The 13,890-nt window shown below is 45.0% G+C and overlaps 2 protein-coding genes across 3 annotated transcripts; one reads left to right on the forward strand and one right to left on the reverse strand.

Moving 5' to 3' along the window:
* The first annotated feature begins 1,774 nt into the window (after nt 1-1,774).
* LOC124684237 (non-specific lipid transfer protein GPI-anchored 9-like) lies at nt 1,775-4,409 on the forward strand. Of its 2 annotated transcripts, none has more exons than XM_047218599.1 (3): nt 1,775-2,093; nt 3,080-3,115; nt 4,154-4,409. In XM_047218599.1, the coding sequence occupies exons 1-3, from the start codon at nt 1,775-1,777 to the stop codon at nt 4,237-4,239; spliced, it is 441 nt and encodes a 146-aa protein (XP_047074555.1). In that variant the 3' UTR covers nt 4,240-4,409. The 2 variants fall into 2 exon arrangements, with proteins under 2 accessions (XP_047074555.1, XP_047074554.1); XM_047218598.1 differs by having other exon boundaries at nt 3,080-3,106.
* A 292-nt stretch (nt 4,410-4,701) lies between these two features.
* On the reverse strand, nt 4,702-6,207 carry LOC124661857 (UPF0481 protein At3g47200-like). The gene is made up of 2 exons (XM_047199748.1): nt 5,608-6,207; nt 4,702-5,481 (listed from the first exon to the last, which is right to left on the reverse strand). The coding sequence occupies exons 1-2, from the start codon at nt 6,205-6,207 to the stop codon at nt 4,702-4,704; spliced, it is 1,380 nt and encodes a 459-aa protein (XP_047055704.1).
* Between the last annotated feature and the right edge of the window lie 7,683 nt (nt 6,208-13,890).

Raw genomic sequence — 13,890 nt, forward strand, 5'->3', positions numbered from 1 at the left:
ATGCATGGCTTCTGGATGCACACGGCTCCAGATAGTCGCTCAGAATATCTTGTCCCAGACTGGCTGGCGGCATAATAGGCGGCTACGTTGATGTGTAGTCATACTTTGTTTTCTATTTTTCGTTGATTGATTCTTGTATCAATATTGGGCGATGCGTGAGATATTTTAACCTTTGTACTCGTAATTTATTAATAAAAGGTCGTGTGCATCGTCATCATGCAGAAGGCGAGGTTTTAATCCCCATTTCAAAAAAAAAAAAAAGCGGCTGAACCCTGCGCTTCATTTTGACCAGACATTGTTTAACTATTCCCAAATATAAGAAGACCTCAATGATGCTATTGGCTAGCTACTGTTAGAGGCCTCTAGTTAGCAGATTTTGGCTCTACGACGAGAACTGAAACAACTTCCTCACATTCTGAGTGTGTGTGTTTGAGAAATTCATTTGCTTGGGAAACGCCTGGTGCTTATAATCATCATGGCATCTAATTTTCGTTTGGGCGACGAGTCATTATAATGTTTCATGGACAATTCTGCCACTTTGTACTTGGGTCTAACCTTGAATTTTCCTTTTCTCTATGATTGCTCAGTAACATTTGTAGTCAAATACTCTGTTCAAATGTTCACATGGACTCTAGAAGCAGGCAAGCTGTCGTACGTGGTACGTGTGCTATGCAGGCGTGTGAGAGAAACGAACCGTGTAGATCGGAACCGTCTGCTATGGCTATTTTTCTCGAGCTGGTCAGAGGTTCGCTACTAGACTTGGTCACAAGTTTGAACTGACACATACTTTTTCTGTTTTTCATCCTGGAAGTGTTCTCCCGGGCGTACGTACATCACTGGTCTTGAGTCGTAGTGTCATGCGAAGGGTCTTGTGATTGTGAGCTTTTAATCAGAACTCCCCTATCTAAGATTATGTGTCTTTTTCTATAAAAAAAATAGTCATCTCAACTTATTCTAGATGTGGAAGTAGCTATAACTAAATTATATCTAGATACATTTGTACCTAGATGAAACATGAACATCTATTTTTTAACCGAGGTACTAGTAGAATATGTAATTAAATTACTCTCTAATTTATACGACCTCTGCTTTAAAGAATAATGTGTCCTCGTTTTACGTGCTTTTTGTTTGACCAAAAATTTCAAATAAATAAATTTTATTTGTATGAAATTAGTATCATTAAAAAGTTTTTTCAATACGAATCTAACAATACTAATTACATATGATATAATCAAGATTTTGTTGCTTAATTTTTATGGTCAAAGTTCGTCTTAGAATACGTGTGCGCCTTATTCTTTGAAACGAAGGTAGTAGTAGTATTACTTGTTATAGAAAAAATATGTTTAGATACATCCACGGTTAATATTTTATTATCCTCGATTTCTCCACCATGAACCCATGCAAAACAAATGTTTCATCTAGAGTATTCTCAAATTACATGGATTTCAGTTCAAAAATTACTCTACATGAATTTTCGGTCAACATATAAAATATGATGCCCAGGGTACACCACACGTGTCGGAAGCCTGGGGCTGGAGTAGGCGGTCAAACGTTCAAGTTTGAATTTTTTTTTTTTGTCGCTTGTCATTTCTTGGAACTCTAAAAGCAAAAGTTGGGAATTACGCATATTACTGCCGCTGATGAATGTTCACGGGAAACACGCGCTGACGCCCAGTTTATAAAAGCACACCGGAAGCCAAGGAAGAAAGGAAGAGCCAAGAGTCCACGCTCACGAAAAAAAGACCAACTTTTTCTGAAGAAAGCGGAGAGACAAATGGCGATGCGGGCGGTCGTGCTGCTGCTGGCGGCGGCGGCGGCCGTGGGCATGCTCGCGGCGGGCGCGGCGGCGCAGACGACGCAGCCGCCGGCGTGCGCGTCGAAGCTGGTGGGGTGCGCGGCCTTCATGAACGGGACGGACACGCCGCCGGACACCTGCTGCGGCCCGCTCAGGGAGACCGTCAAGAACGAGCGCGCCTGCCTCTGCGCGCTCTACGCCTCACCGGAGATCTTCAAGGCCTTCAACATCAACCTCACCGACGCGCTCCGCCTCTCCAAGCGCTGCGGCATCAGCGACGACGTCAGCAGCTGCCCCAGTAATTATTCAACTCGCCCCTCCCCTACCCTGCGCTGCACACTTCCATCTCTTCTCGTTCTTTTTTACCTTGCAATTTTCTTTTCTGTTCCTCTAGGCTCTATAGCAGATGTGGTCTTGATTCATTCTCCCACATCCGATTTACGACGTTCATTTAAGCATTCTTACCAATAAAAAGACCATTTCCTTCGGGTCAAATTTCCTGGTAAATCTGTGTATGCAAGAAGAATAAGCATGATATGGTCCAGTTATCAGTACCCCAGGGAGGTGTGACAGATGGTAGTTGTACCGGTGGATTTCGTACTTAATTTCGCGTCTGCTACCTTGTTCTGGTTGGCGTATAGAAGTTGGTCTTATCATTACTGTCACCATCAAATGGTACTAGTAGCAGAGAACAAAAGCAATTCTAGATGTGTGATGTTGGACCAGCTGGCAACTGAGAAAAAAAATTAAGACGCTGGAGGCATAGAGGATCACAGTTGCCTTCAACTTCCCCGGTCTGTCTTTTGAATTTTTGATAAGCTTAGTTTAATCCAGCAGTTTAAGGGTCTTAGTCTGTCTGATTATGCTGGTTTAATATACCATGGTGGATTTTGTTAGATGAATGATTTGTCTTGGCTTAGTCTTTGGTGTATTATTGTGGCCATTTGTACTTTTGTGATGATATTTGCATATTGATTTGGAAGTAGGAGTATCTAGTTTAACCTCACAAAATAGATCCATTTTACTTCATCTAAAGTTTAATAGCCGAAATTAGCTAGCTGCCTGGAATTTTCCTCACGCCTTCTTGGGTGTGCTTGTTTCCACTGCATTGCGAAGAACATGGCATTCCATGTTCAACCTTGCAAACCACACTACTTCACATGTTGTACTTATCCAACTGTCCTTTTTTCATTGGCTTTGCCATTAGCTGGCATTTTCTTCAGATAATTTCAATTAATTTTCTTTCTGTGATTTGCTAATCACCTTGCATTTTCAATTTTACAGGCAACTCTCCGTCGTCTTCCCCTCCAGGTAATAGAGGCTTCTTATGCTTTCTAAATAGTAGCATGCTCGAGTAAAGTAGCCATTTGCTTAGCTATGTTGTTCTGAATTGTGCCATTTTGCCAAGTGGAAATTATTGCCTGGTTAAAGAATAATCCTTACTATTGAATTTTACGCAAGTCATGCTTGTTATTTAGTTCTAGAGAGAAATTGTGTTCCTCGGTTATCCGATGCTAGTAGATTTTCATAGAAAGACATCTATCTGTCTGTGTGTGACGAGCATAGTACTTGGACATGGGCTATCAGACATGTACACTACTAGAGAAGTGTTAGGACTAGTTCAGAGATAATTCACTATTCATCCCCCATTTGTTCTAAATATTTTTGAAAATATGCAACATGATCCATTATTTGAATACCACAAGTAGTGAATCACACCCAAATTGGCCAGTCGCTTAACACTAGACATGCCTCAGTTTTCCTTTTGGCAGACATGTAGGACACACCGTGGTTTGATGTGTAAAGCATTGTAGCACTTCCGTTTACAAATAGATAATTGTGTGTATATCAAATTGTTCAGTTTAGGTTGTTCTGCATTTAAGGCTGCAAACCAACCAACCACCGCTTGAATGACATTACAAAGCTGTTGGGATGCCTTGCGGAGCGATGTTTCCAATGTTCACACTATTTTGATTTTCTCCTGAGTGGCTTGCGGAGTGATGTTTGTAATGTTCACACCTTTTCATTTTCTCATGACATGTGGCGTGAAGTAACTATGTCGCTATAGTTTCATACAAATTGTCCCCACACGATTGCTTTTTTCAATGTAGAATTACCAATTTTTTAAGTTTTTTTTTTTTGAGTTGTTGGCATGGTGTGCATACTTGTCAGTGTTCATACAGGCGATTTCCATATTCTGATCATCCAGTTTAAGAGAGTAGCTTAAAACACAACTCAAGTTTGATCTTAATGTAGGAATCAACCTTTGTTTGAACCGCATCCATGCTTTGACGTTCAATCAGAAAAAAGAAAAATCAATTATGTGTGACCTGACAAGCTTGTTCCTATTGATTGCAGGTTCTCCGTCAAGTGGCAAGACTGTCTCGGCCAGTTTTGGGGGGCTGATGAGCCCGTTCCTTGTTCTATGGTCTGCATTAGCATAAGATTTCGGCATGCTAGAGATGATTGTTTTCAACTTTATCCTATGGTAGATGATTTGCAGCTATGGTAGTATTCTTGGTGACATTATCTCTGTATTCATCGACATTCGTTTTGATGTGTATTCATGTTGTCAGTGAGTAGACTTTCTGAGTTTCTCTGAATAAGAATCAGACCAGGGTGGGCATGATTTCAAACATAGTTCAGCTTTACCATTTTATTTTTATCCCTTGCAAATACAAGGAGCATGCCCACTCCTTAACTGACGGAAGTGATAAATCCGTGAATCTCACTAAGTACTGAACAAGGTACTCCTCACGGCAAAGGCAGAGAAGATTCGAGTCAGGATCCAAGCTTGACTGCTGATGACAACGTGAAACGACCACTTTCTATTTTAGGTAAATTTGGACATACCGGACTAACCGGTGCTTTAACACCACGTAGCAGCGATCCGAAATCAATCCCCACTAGTTAGGATCATGATACTCTCTCTTCCCTTGTACTTCGTACGAAAGGACAGCGTAGACGGTCTGGATGATGTCGGTGACGAGCAGCAGCACGCCGGCGGCGAGGGAGAGGAAGGTCCACGGGTTCCCGAAGTAGGTTCGCCTGAGGTAGCACCAGGAGACGTGCAGGAAGACGCGCACGTTGCTCCGGCAGTAGGCCTCCACCTCGCCCTGCACGGCGCACAGCGGGGAGCGCTCGTCGCAGACCACGTCCCTGGTCATGTCGTTGAGCAGCCGCACCACCGTGTCGTCGCCGTCCACCCACTCGCTCCGGACGATCCCTTTGCTCCGCAGCAGCCGCACGTCGTCGACGGAACCGACGATGCTCCTCATGAAGAAGACGTAGGCGGTCACGTCGCCGCCGGCGCCGACGTGCAGGGCCTCGAACGCCATGAGGTTGAGGAACTTGTACTCGGTGGAGTCGTCCACGAAGAGCTGCGGCATGGTGAGGGTGCCGCCGTGGAACCGGACGTCGCGGAGGCAGTCCGCCGCCTGCCCGCTGTGCCTGAACCGGATGCCGGATTCGTGGAGCTTCCGCGCGGACCGAACGTCCACGGGCTTTGCCACCGCCGGTTCTTGGACGTGTATGTCGCGATCTCTCCTGCCGCCGGTGGCGTGGAGTAGACTCCGGCGGTAGATGTCGAGGGGGTGGAGTCCCAGGCTGGCCACTACCGCTGGGTGCTTGTCGGCGTCCGCCACGCCAAGGAAATTCAGCACCATCCTGTTGATCAGAACATTGGTCTAGCCATCCAAGACATTATATATGGTTAGTACAACGGCTTCAAGTAGAGTATGTACGCACACGTAGTACGGTAGTAGTAGTATCCACTTAAGCTATCAGGAAGAGACACTGCTATATATATTTACCGATGTTTTTCCAATTCCACCCTCAGCAGCGAAGATCCTTTGGAGAAGGAGCAGGGGCAGCTGGTTCTCGACCATGAGCATGTCGCGCTGAACGTACGGCACCATGTACAGCAAGCCGTGCCAGCTGAAGACCGGGTCGTTGGGCGCGTAGTCTGGATGAACCGTACGCCTCCGGCCGGCCGCCGCCACCGCCGCCGTTCTCATCACCTCCAGCAGGAAGCACCCGTCCACGACCATCATCTCCACGAACCGGTCCCCGGCGCGCCACTCGTCGCCGAGTCCCACATACGCCGCCCGCAGCTGCTTCTCCACCTCCCCCACGGCGGCGACGAGGTCCCCGAGCGGCCTGCCGGCCCGACGGAGCAGGCGCAGCAGCGCCCTGCGCTTGTGCACCTCCATGGGCACCAGGTCAGGGTCTCCGTGGTGAAAGGGGCCCAGGGACACCGTCTGCGGCTTGTAGGCGCCGCCGTTTAGCCTCTTGATGCGCGCCGGGACACGGTAGATTGCGTGCTTCCGCCATTGCTCCACCTCCGACGAAAGCTCGTGGTCTTCCAGCAGCATCTTCTCCACCTCCTCCACCCACGATGTAACCTCGACCATTGCGGTTTCGACTAATTTTTTTGTGCACCGATAAGCGCATGCCGCCACTGTATATGTATTTGCAGAGAAGAGGATTCATCTCGAAGCCACTTTAGCTCTATATATTCAAGTATGCTCGGTGTGGTACATGCATACGGATTACATGCATGCATAGTTGTAAAGGTAACTAAAGCTGTAGCTTGCTTGCTTACCGTGTCTGTCTGCTTACTTGCATGCTTTACAGTCGTATGCTGCCAATAATTACTTCGCGCATCAAGACTTTGCACCACTATCGACGGAAGGAAGTGAAAGGTGGAGTAGTAGAGCATGAAAGGTATATAATGCTATGGATTTGCACAAACACGCTCGGCTCGCAGTAATTAACAAAACACGGGCTATTGAGTAGTAGAGTAGTACCGTTAATTGTAACAAATACCACATATCAAAATCTACAAAACTTAGTCACTTAACAGAGATTATGACATTTGTGATCCTCCTAGCAGCGACCTAGGACAGAGAGCGCAAGGCAGATGCTAGAGTGTTGGCGTCCTCGCGAGACTGAACGAGCGAGGCACCGCAGCCCCTTTTCAACGTCTCGAAGCTAAAAATCATTTCAATCCCCAAAGTGTCACCTGTTTTAAAAAGTGTGTGTTTATGCAATTTACTCTTTACATAATTTTATTGGTTCATTTTGTCCTTAAGAGCATCTCCACTCAGCCTCCCATTTATCATCCACTCAGCCTCCCATGTATCATCCGGCAGAGCCGTTTTGCCGGCAGAATGGGAGAAGGGGAGGAAATTTGCATGAGGACACTGGTTTTTCCAGCCATGGCCCCCAAACGGCTTCCCCAAATGGCCATTCGGCCCACACACTTAAATAAATACTAGAAGGACCTAGCGCGTCTTGCCGCGCCGATCTTTGCTATTATCGTTTAATTTTACAATTTTGTACACACAACCTCCCTAATTGGTCTATTTTTTTTTTTCGAGAGTACGCCAAAGGCGTACCATATCTTTATAGAAGGCAGAGGTTTGAATACAAGAACGGCACCACTCGCTACAAGCAACGAGGGTAACCCCACACAACACCGGCTACAGACCAAACAACCACAACACAAAGCACCTGTCCTAAGCAAAGAACCAAGCCACGTCTCGACCGACGCCAGCACCTCCGTAGAAGAACAACTCCGGCAAGGCCTTCCTCATCAACGCACCATCCGAAGGAGATCAATGGCGGGACTTGGTCGGACCCAAGAAGACGTCCTCAAGAAAAGCCAGCAAAGGCGTGCATAGCGCCCTGGAAAACTGCCGCGGACCGTTGCGCCACCGGATTAGAGCCGCAAGGAACATCTGCATCGTGTCTTCACGCACGAAGCTCTCAACAGAGTCACGACGTCGACGACGCCGCCATCGTGCCGATCCGCACCGGATCAAGGCTTTCGCCCGAAGACACCCGAACTCCAAGGGTAGGGAGATGCCGACACTCCACGGCGACGCCTCCAAGGAGGGGAACGACGCCCACGGGCGCCGTCGCCACCGGCCCAACCCAAGCTAGGCAAGACTTTCGTCCGAGTCATCGACCATCTCCGAAGCCCCAGAGCAAGGGCAGAGCGCCTTAGAGCCTCTCACCGCTGCCGCCACAACGCCTCAAAGATGAAGCCGCAAAAAAACTGCAAGCCACTCCGATACACCCCGCACGCCGAAGATCCGTTCAACCTCCATCTCCACCTCCAGACCGACCAGGCACCGCAGCCTCCATGCTCCCCTCCAGCCGGAGCAACACTGCCCGTGGTGAACCTCGCCCACTCCAGGCGCCCACCCACGTCCAGGTCGCCCCAGCCCAGCAGGCCCAGATCGGGCCCAAGAAGCCCAGATCTGGCCCGCGCTCCATCCTCCTCTCTCCGCCGCCGGGCGACGCAGACCTCGCCGGAGTTGAGGCGGCGGACCTCTGCTCGCCGAGGCTCTCCCCGGCCGAGCTTCTCCGCGCCGCCACCTCCCGCACCAGCCACGCCCATCGCCACCCGACGTCGCTCCTGCTCCGCTCCGCTGCAGACCTCGCCGGCCTCCGCCATGACCCGCGCCGCCACCCTCCCCGGACCTCCGCCGCGCGCCGCAGAGCCCGCGTAGCCCCCGCGCCGCCGACCGCACTTGCCCGCCGCGCCGCCCATGGCGTCCCGCCGCACGAAGGGGACCCGCCGGGGCGCGCCCGCCCGCGCCCGCCATCTTCGATGGCCAGGCGTGGCTGCCACCGCCGGCCCTGGCGGCGGCAGCGGCCGGAGGAGAAGATCCCGGCGGCGCTCTAGGGTTTGGCGTTGTCGCCTCCGGAGCCGCCCGTGCGTGGCGGCCCGGGAGGGATATTTTTCCGTCGCAGTATTCCCCTAATTGGTCTATAAACATGGAAATAATAACACTCCCATCAGCAAAGTATTGCACCCGCCAGAAGAACAATAAAGCAAACTAAATAGTCAATGTGTGTACATCAGTGAAACTGATAAAAAAATAACTTAAAAAAATAACTTGAAGAACAAAAAAGTATATGTAAGAAACACTAACAGAAAAAAAAAAACTAACAATGGGCCATCTCCTGGAAACATGTATACATGAAGTTCCTCAGAAAAATAATTAGCTAAGCACCAGCAAAATATGTATCTTATTCTCAAACTGAATAACGGTGTGACTGAACACAACATCAAGACACGAGCCCTTCAAGTGACATGTTGTATAGAGGAGGATATCATATGTATCAGTGATGTACTGTAATATTGAGCCGATATAACTGAATTCCAGGAAGTATATTACAAATTTTAAAGAGCTTGTCTATAATCACATCATCTTCTCCATCTTGGTTACATGTATTAGATTAAGAGATAGGTAAATTTCATGGTACAGGAGGAGAGAAGCAAAACATAAATTATGCACAAATGGCCAGGCTGAGCTTTTAATCAGATCCATAGCAAGAGTTCAGCCTTGTCGCTGGTTGGTTCTGCAGTAGCGAAACTACAATCTGTAACTGAACCATATCAACCTGAACTCCACCTAGTTGTTGATGCTGCAAAATTAAGTCCTTGGCTTAATTAGGAAGGGCCCCATCAGCTGCTATTGCCCGCAATGAGAATGTGTCCTCATGTGCTTGGATAGGAAAGGAAACATAACCTAATAATGGAAGGAAGCTAATATCCAAATGAGTAGGGATGAATAAAAATGACATGATCCATAGCTATGCAACAAACAGGTAGACAGACGTCCAGAAGAAAAGGTCTAGAAAAGGATAGGTGAAAAGTGAACCTACAATATAAAGGTTAAATAACAAACAACCAGAACTTCTGCATGGTCACTAATATGCAAAATATGATTGTATTCTATGCAGGAATCTAAATGGCCACCAGAAGGAACAATGACACATACCATTTTGCACATTGATCGTTGTTAATAAGTGTGGAAAAAGAGGATAAATTCTTGATAGGTAGGTTAAACAAACCTTTAAAACATTGAGAAGTTCCGTTAATTAAGAGACATCGTCTCACAAATAGTGTGGTACCAAGAACTTCTGCATATTTTTTGGGATCCCATTACAGATGGATGATCAAATATTGAATATGATAAATACTTAATAATAGGGATGCAGTATATGTCCAAAAACATGGAAGAACGGGTAAGATGGGGAAAACGATCCTGCATGTAACTTCAAGAACTATATTGTTTCCTGAATATTGAATAACATAGAAATCCTATAAAAGTAAAGCACATGGAAAAAAAATACATACAGAGTATGCTATAAAAGAAAATTATAGGAGTCAGCACCACGAATGTTAAAAAAAAACCTAAAGTCCTAAAAAAATATCAGATGATGAAAATAAGACGGTGTTTTTTTAGATCAGTCTTAAATAACCACATTGTCCCTAAAAGAACCTTCTCTAGCCTTGTGTACACCTGAAAGCAAACATCTAAATACAAAACACATTACAGATCAGGTTACTCGATAACCCCTAGATGAATATATGCTTTCATCAAAACATTTAGTACCATGAAGATTTTAAAAAGTTTGTCCAAGACAGTCAGACAAATAATATGTAGAACATGAACTATTTGGATAAGAGAATTTTTTTCGGTAAGAGAATTTTTTCGATAAATAATAATTTTTGTTATCAAACAACTGACAAACACAACTTTCTTGTACTATATTTGATAATTCAAGAGCACAAAGCTGAAACATTGAGCTTTATTTAATAACAAAACTAAGGACCCAAATTTTGCCAACCACTATCCTTTCTATGTCAACACAATGTGTCACGGCCTGCCATCACTAACAGTAATTTAGGAAAGAACAATTAAACGGTTAAGGAAACCCATGTTGTGAAGACGACAGTGGCAAGTCCCCCTAATTCATTATCCGGAATCTCACTCAATAAGAAACAATGATATCTTAAGACAGAGAGAAAGTAAGATGGTTAAGAACATCATGACAGATTGATTGTAAATATACTGAGTCAACCGAACGTGCATGCGTCATACGAACTCGTGAAACCACTGTACTTATATTATAGTTCAACAATTCCTGGAGCAAGGAGAACATGAGATGTTGTGTTGGAAAAAAATAACTCATCTAGAAATGGGTGATTCTGCTCTCCTGAAAATCTAATAAAACAATAATGTGACTAAGGGGTCTTAACTTGGTAGATAAACATGGCGCTAAAAGAAGAATAACAGTATGAGACATGAGAATGAGTTTCTAAGCCAAATTGTTCATATTTAGGATGAGCTTTATAAATATAAATGATATCATGACTTCAAACAAAATGAGGATTCGATCTGACATGTTTATATAAAATACTAAATTTTTCATACAATTAGAGCATTAAGAGGTGGAAAACTTGTAAGAGAAAAATATACACCAGAACTTGGATATTTTTTGACAAAATATGAACAAAGCAAGAATTTTCAATATTTCTAGACTATTAACAGCCTATATGAACTGGATCTTAGTAGATGGATTCCCTATCCTGAACTTCCTTGCCTCAATGCTAAGCATGCATGTTACATCCAAGGTCAGTAAACAAATTAGAAGAAATACTCTTACAACGTAGTTCCCACATCACCATATGCTATAGTAATCAACTATTTATATAGTTTCTGTTTGTCCATGAACTGGTTCAGTATTGTTCATTCAGCTGAACAAAAGAGAGAGAAAAGTGTAACCGTCAGATGGCTTGAATTAATCTGCAACATTATAAATTAAATAATGAGCAATACGGACTGCAAGTTTTACCGGCCCAAACTACACTAAGATGAGAAAGAGAAACCATGAGATTGCATATTGCTGCATATAATCATGAAATTTGGACTTGCCAACTAAACTGTAGCTCAAGCAAATAAATCATCTGTGCGGACGAAAGGAAAAAATGTATATTAGGTCACATAGTCTGAAATGGAAAAACACGTCACCAAGAGGCATTCTGAATAGAAGAAATGGTTATCACATCATTGAGATCGTGTTTAGCATTCTTTTTTCCACAAAGGTTTAACAGTTGATGCATCAACTTTGCACTTGCGAACTAAGACACACATAATCATCCCCTGTGTATGGCAGGCCCTTGTTCACATGGCACTTCAACCGTAACGCCAATTAAGCATGAAAAAGTGGTCAATCAATCCAAACCTGACATAGCAGGACATTCTCATTTTCGATACTTCAAGAAAGTAAAGGAGAAACATAGCATACTCTGCAGCAGACCAAAAACTATAGACGTGCCATATGTATGTAACACATGGCCCAACAAATATCAAGCTAGGGAAAGGAAAGCAAACCAACAATCTCAATAGGAAGTTTGCGTTTTAGATTAGGAATACATCATTTAGATTGCGCCATACACGGATAACAGATAAGATACAAAATCTATTGTCTAGTCAGAGCCCTCACACACATAAAGATAAACGTCTACCATGAATTCAGGTGAGAATTAAAAGAATATTTCTTCGGACTTGCCCCTAGAGGCAAGAACCTCAATCTGAACATTATACACAACAACAAGCACATATATAGCCTGTATAGAAACATCAACTGTACAGGTAACACGACATGATCTTACTTCGAAAGCATCAAGCTAAAAAAACACCATACACCATGATACAAACACATACTGTTAACCATTCAAAAATAAGGCCAATAAGAGCTTAGCTCTAATATACCAGAAAAATGTAGGTAACTGCAGTATCAAAGGACTGCGCAGCAGATTCATTCAGTACATTAGTTGTGTAGTCAACCAACATTCTTTCACACATACTACAGCCAAAGATTCAAAATTTCACAACATGGCTCCCATATAGAACATCTCTGGACAGAGAGAGTAACCAACACCTACCTCAGAATAGCTATTAACAAAACCCTGAGACGATAAAAAAGAATCCTATAAGTCAGTGTTGCTACTGAAATCCCTATATCCCTAAACTTCAAGCAAGGTACACACAACTTTTTTCTGAAAGAACATGAAACTAATCCCATCCATCTCGAAAACAACTAAACAAAAAAGATAAGCCTGCATCAGGCGAAAAAGATATACAAACACGAGCCAACGCCGCAATCACAAGCAGTCATGCACGCATGGACACAAAACATAAGAAACACCCAAACAAATACAACGTTCATCTTGTCTGCAGTCAGTCAAATCACAAACCCAATCCCTAGACTGTATGATTAAAAGGGGGAAATGAGACGAAATTGTTCTATGTTTGTGGATTGTGTCTTCCAACACATCTTCAATGGTTGACACCTTCATCAATAAATTTTGCGTGTCCTTCGCCATCTCCATCAACCCGAGTGCACGACTACGCTGCGTCCCCGGCAGCCACGGTCAGTCCCCCACGACCTGCCCGGTCGTCGTGTTTGCATGGGTTTCTCCACCGGATGTGTTGTGTCGTCAGATGTAAACTTCCACTGGCAGAAAAAAAAGAAACACGGCTCATACACGTAGAGCTCGCCAATAACCGAGGCCTCTTTTGTTCAGTACGCATTGACGCTGATCTCGATCCGAGCAATCAGAATGTGTGAAAGCTAGCCGGCCGGACGCTGCTTTTGGAGCAGCCTGAACGATCCGAACGTGTGTTCAAAGCTAGCCTCCGGCCGGCTGGCAAAGTTACTATGTACAGCCTTCTTCCTAGCTAGCTAGTCAAATGACTGGTTCTTTTTGTGGGCTGGTAGCACAACACAATGCAAAGAAATCGCTGGTTGCAACACGAAGAAAAGAATGGAGCTCGTCATCATCGCTCATTGACTGCCCATTTTCTGTTTATCTCTTGACAGGTTTCATGCGTTTTTGCAGTTCAGAGGTGGGCGATAGAACATAGGCGTTTTTCTCATCTCGATCAATTACCATGGTCCTCCCTGTGATGAAATCTGGAGGAGTTCGCTCCATAAACTCCCAATCCACTTCCCACCCAAATTCCCATATCCTCCAATCAAACAAGGGACTTCTAGCCCCCTATCCCCTCAACTCTCATTCCCCACGTCTAAATCCTCCAACAAAGCACGCTGAGAAAACATGCCATAGGCGCCTAGAAAACAATGAGCGCAGGAAAGCAACAGTGCTGGAAAGAACGGCAGCAAATTGTGACAACAAACCGGTGAATCCACAGCAATCAAAGCCCCGACCAGATGCAGGCCGAGCCCAATCCCCAAAAGACGGCTGCACACACGAGCATCACAGATCC

Source organism: Lolium rigidum, chromosome 1 (assembly GCF_022539505.1).
Source record: "Lolium rigidum isolate FL_2022 chromosome 1, APGP_CSIRO_Lrig_0.1, whole genome shotgun sequence".
NCBI lineage: Eukaryota > Viridiplantae > Streptophyta > Magnoliopsida > Poales > Poaceae > Lolium > Lolium rigidum.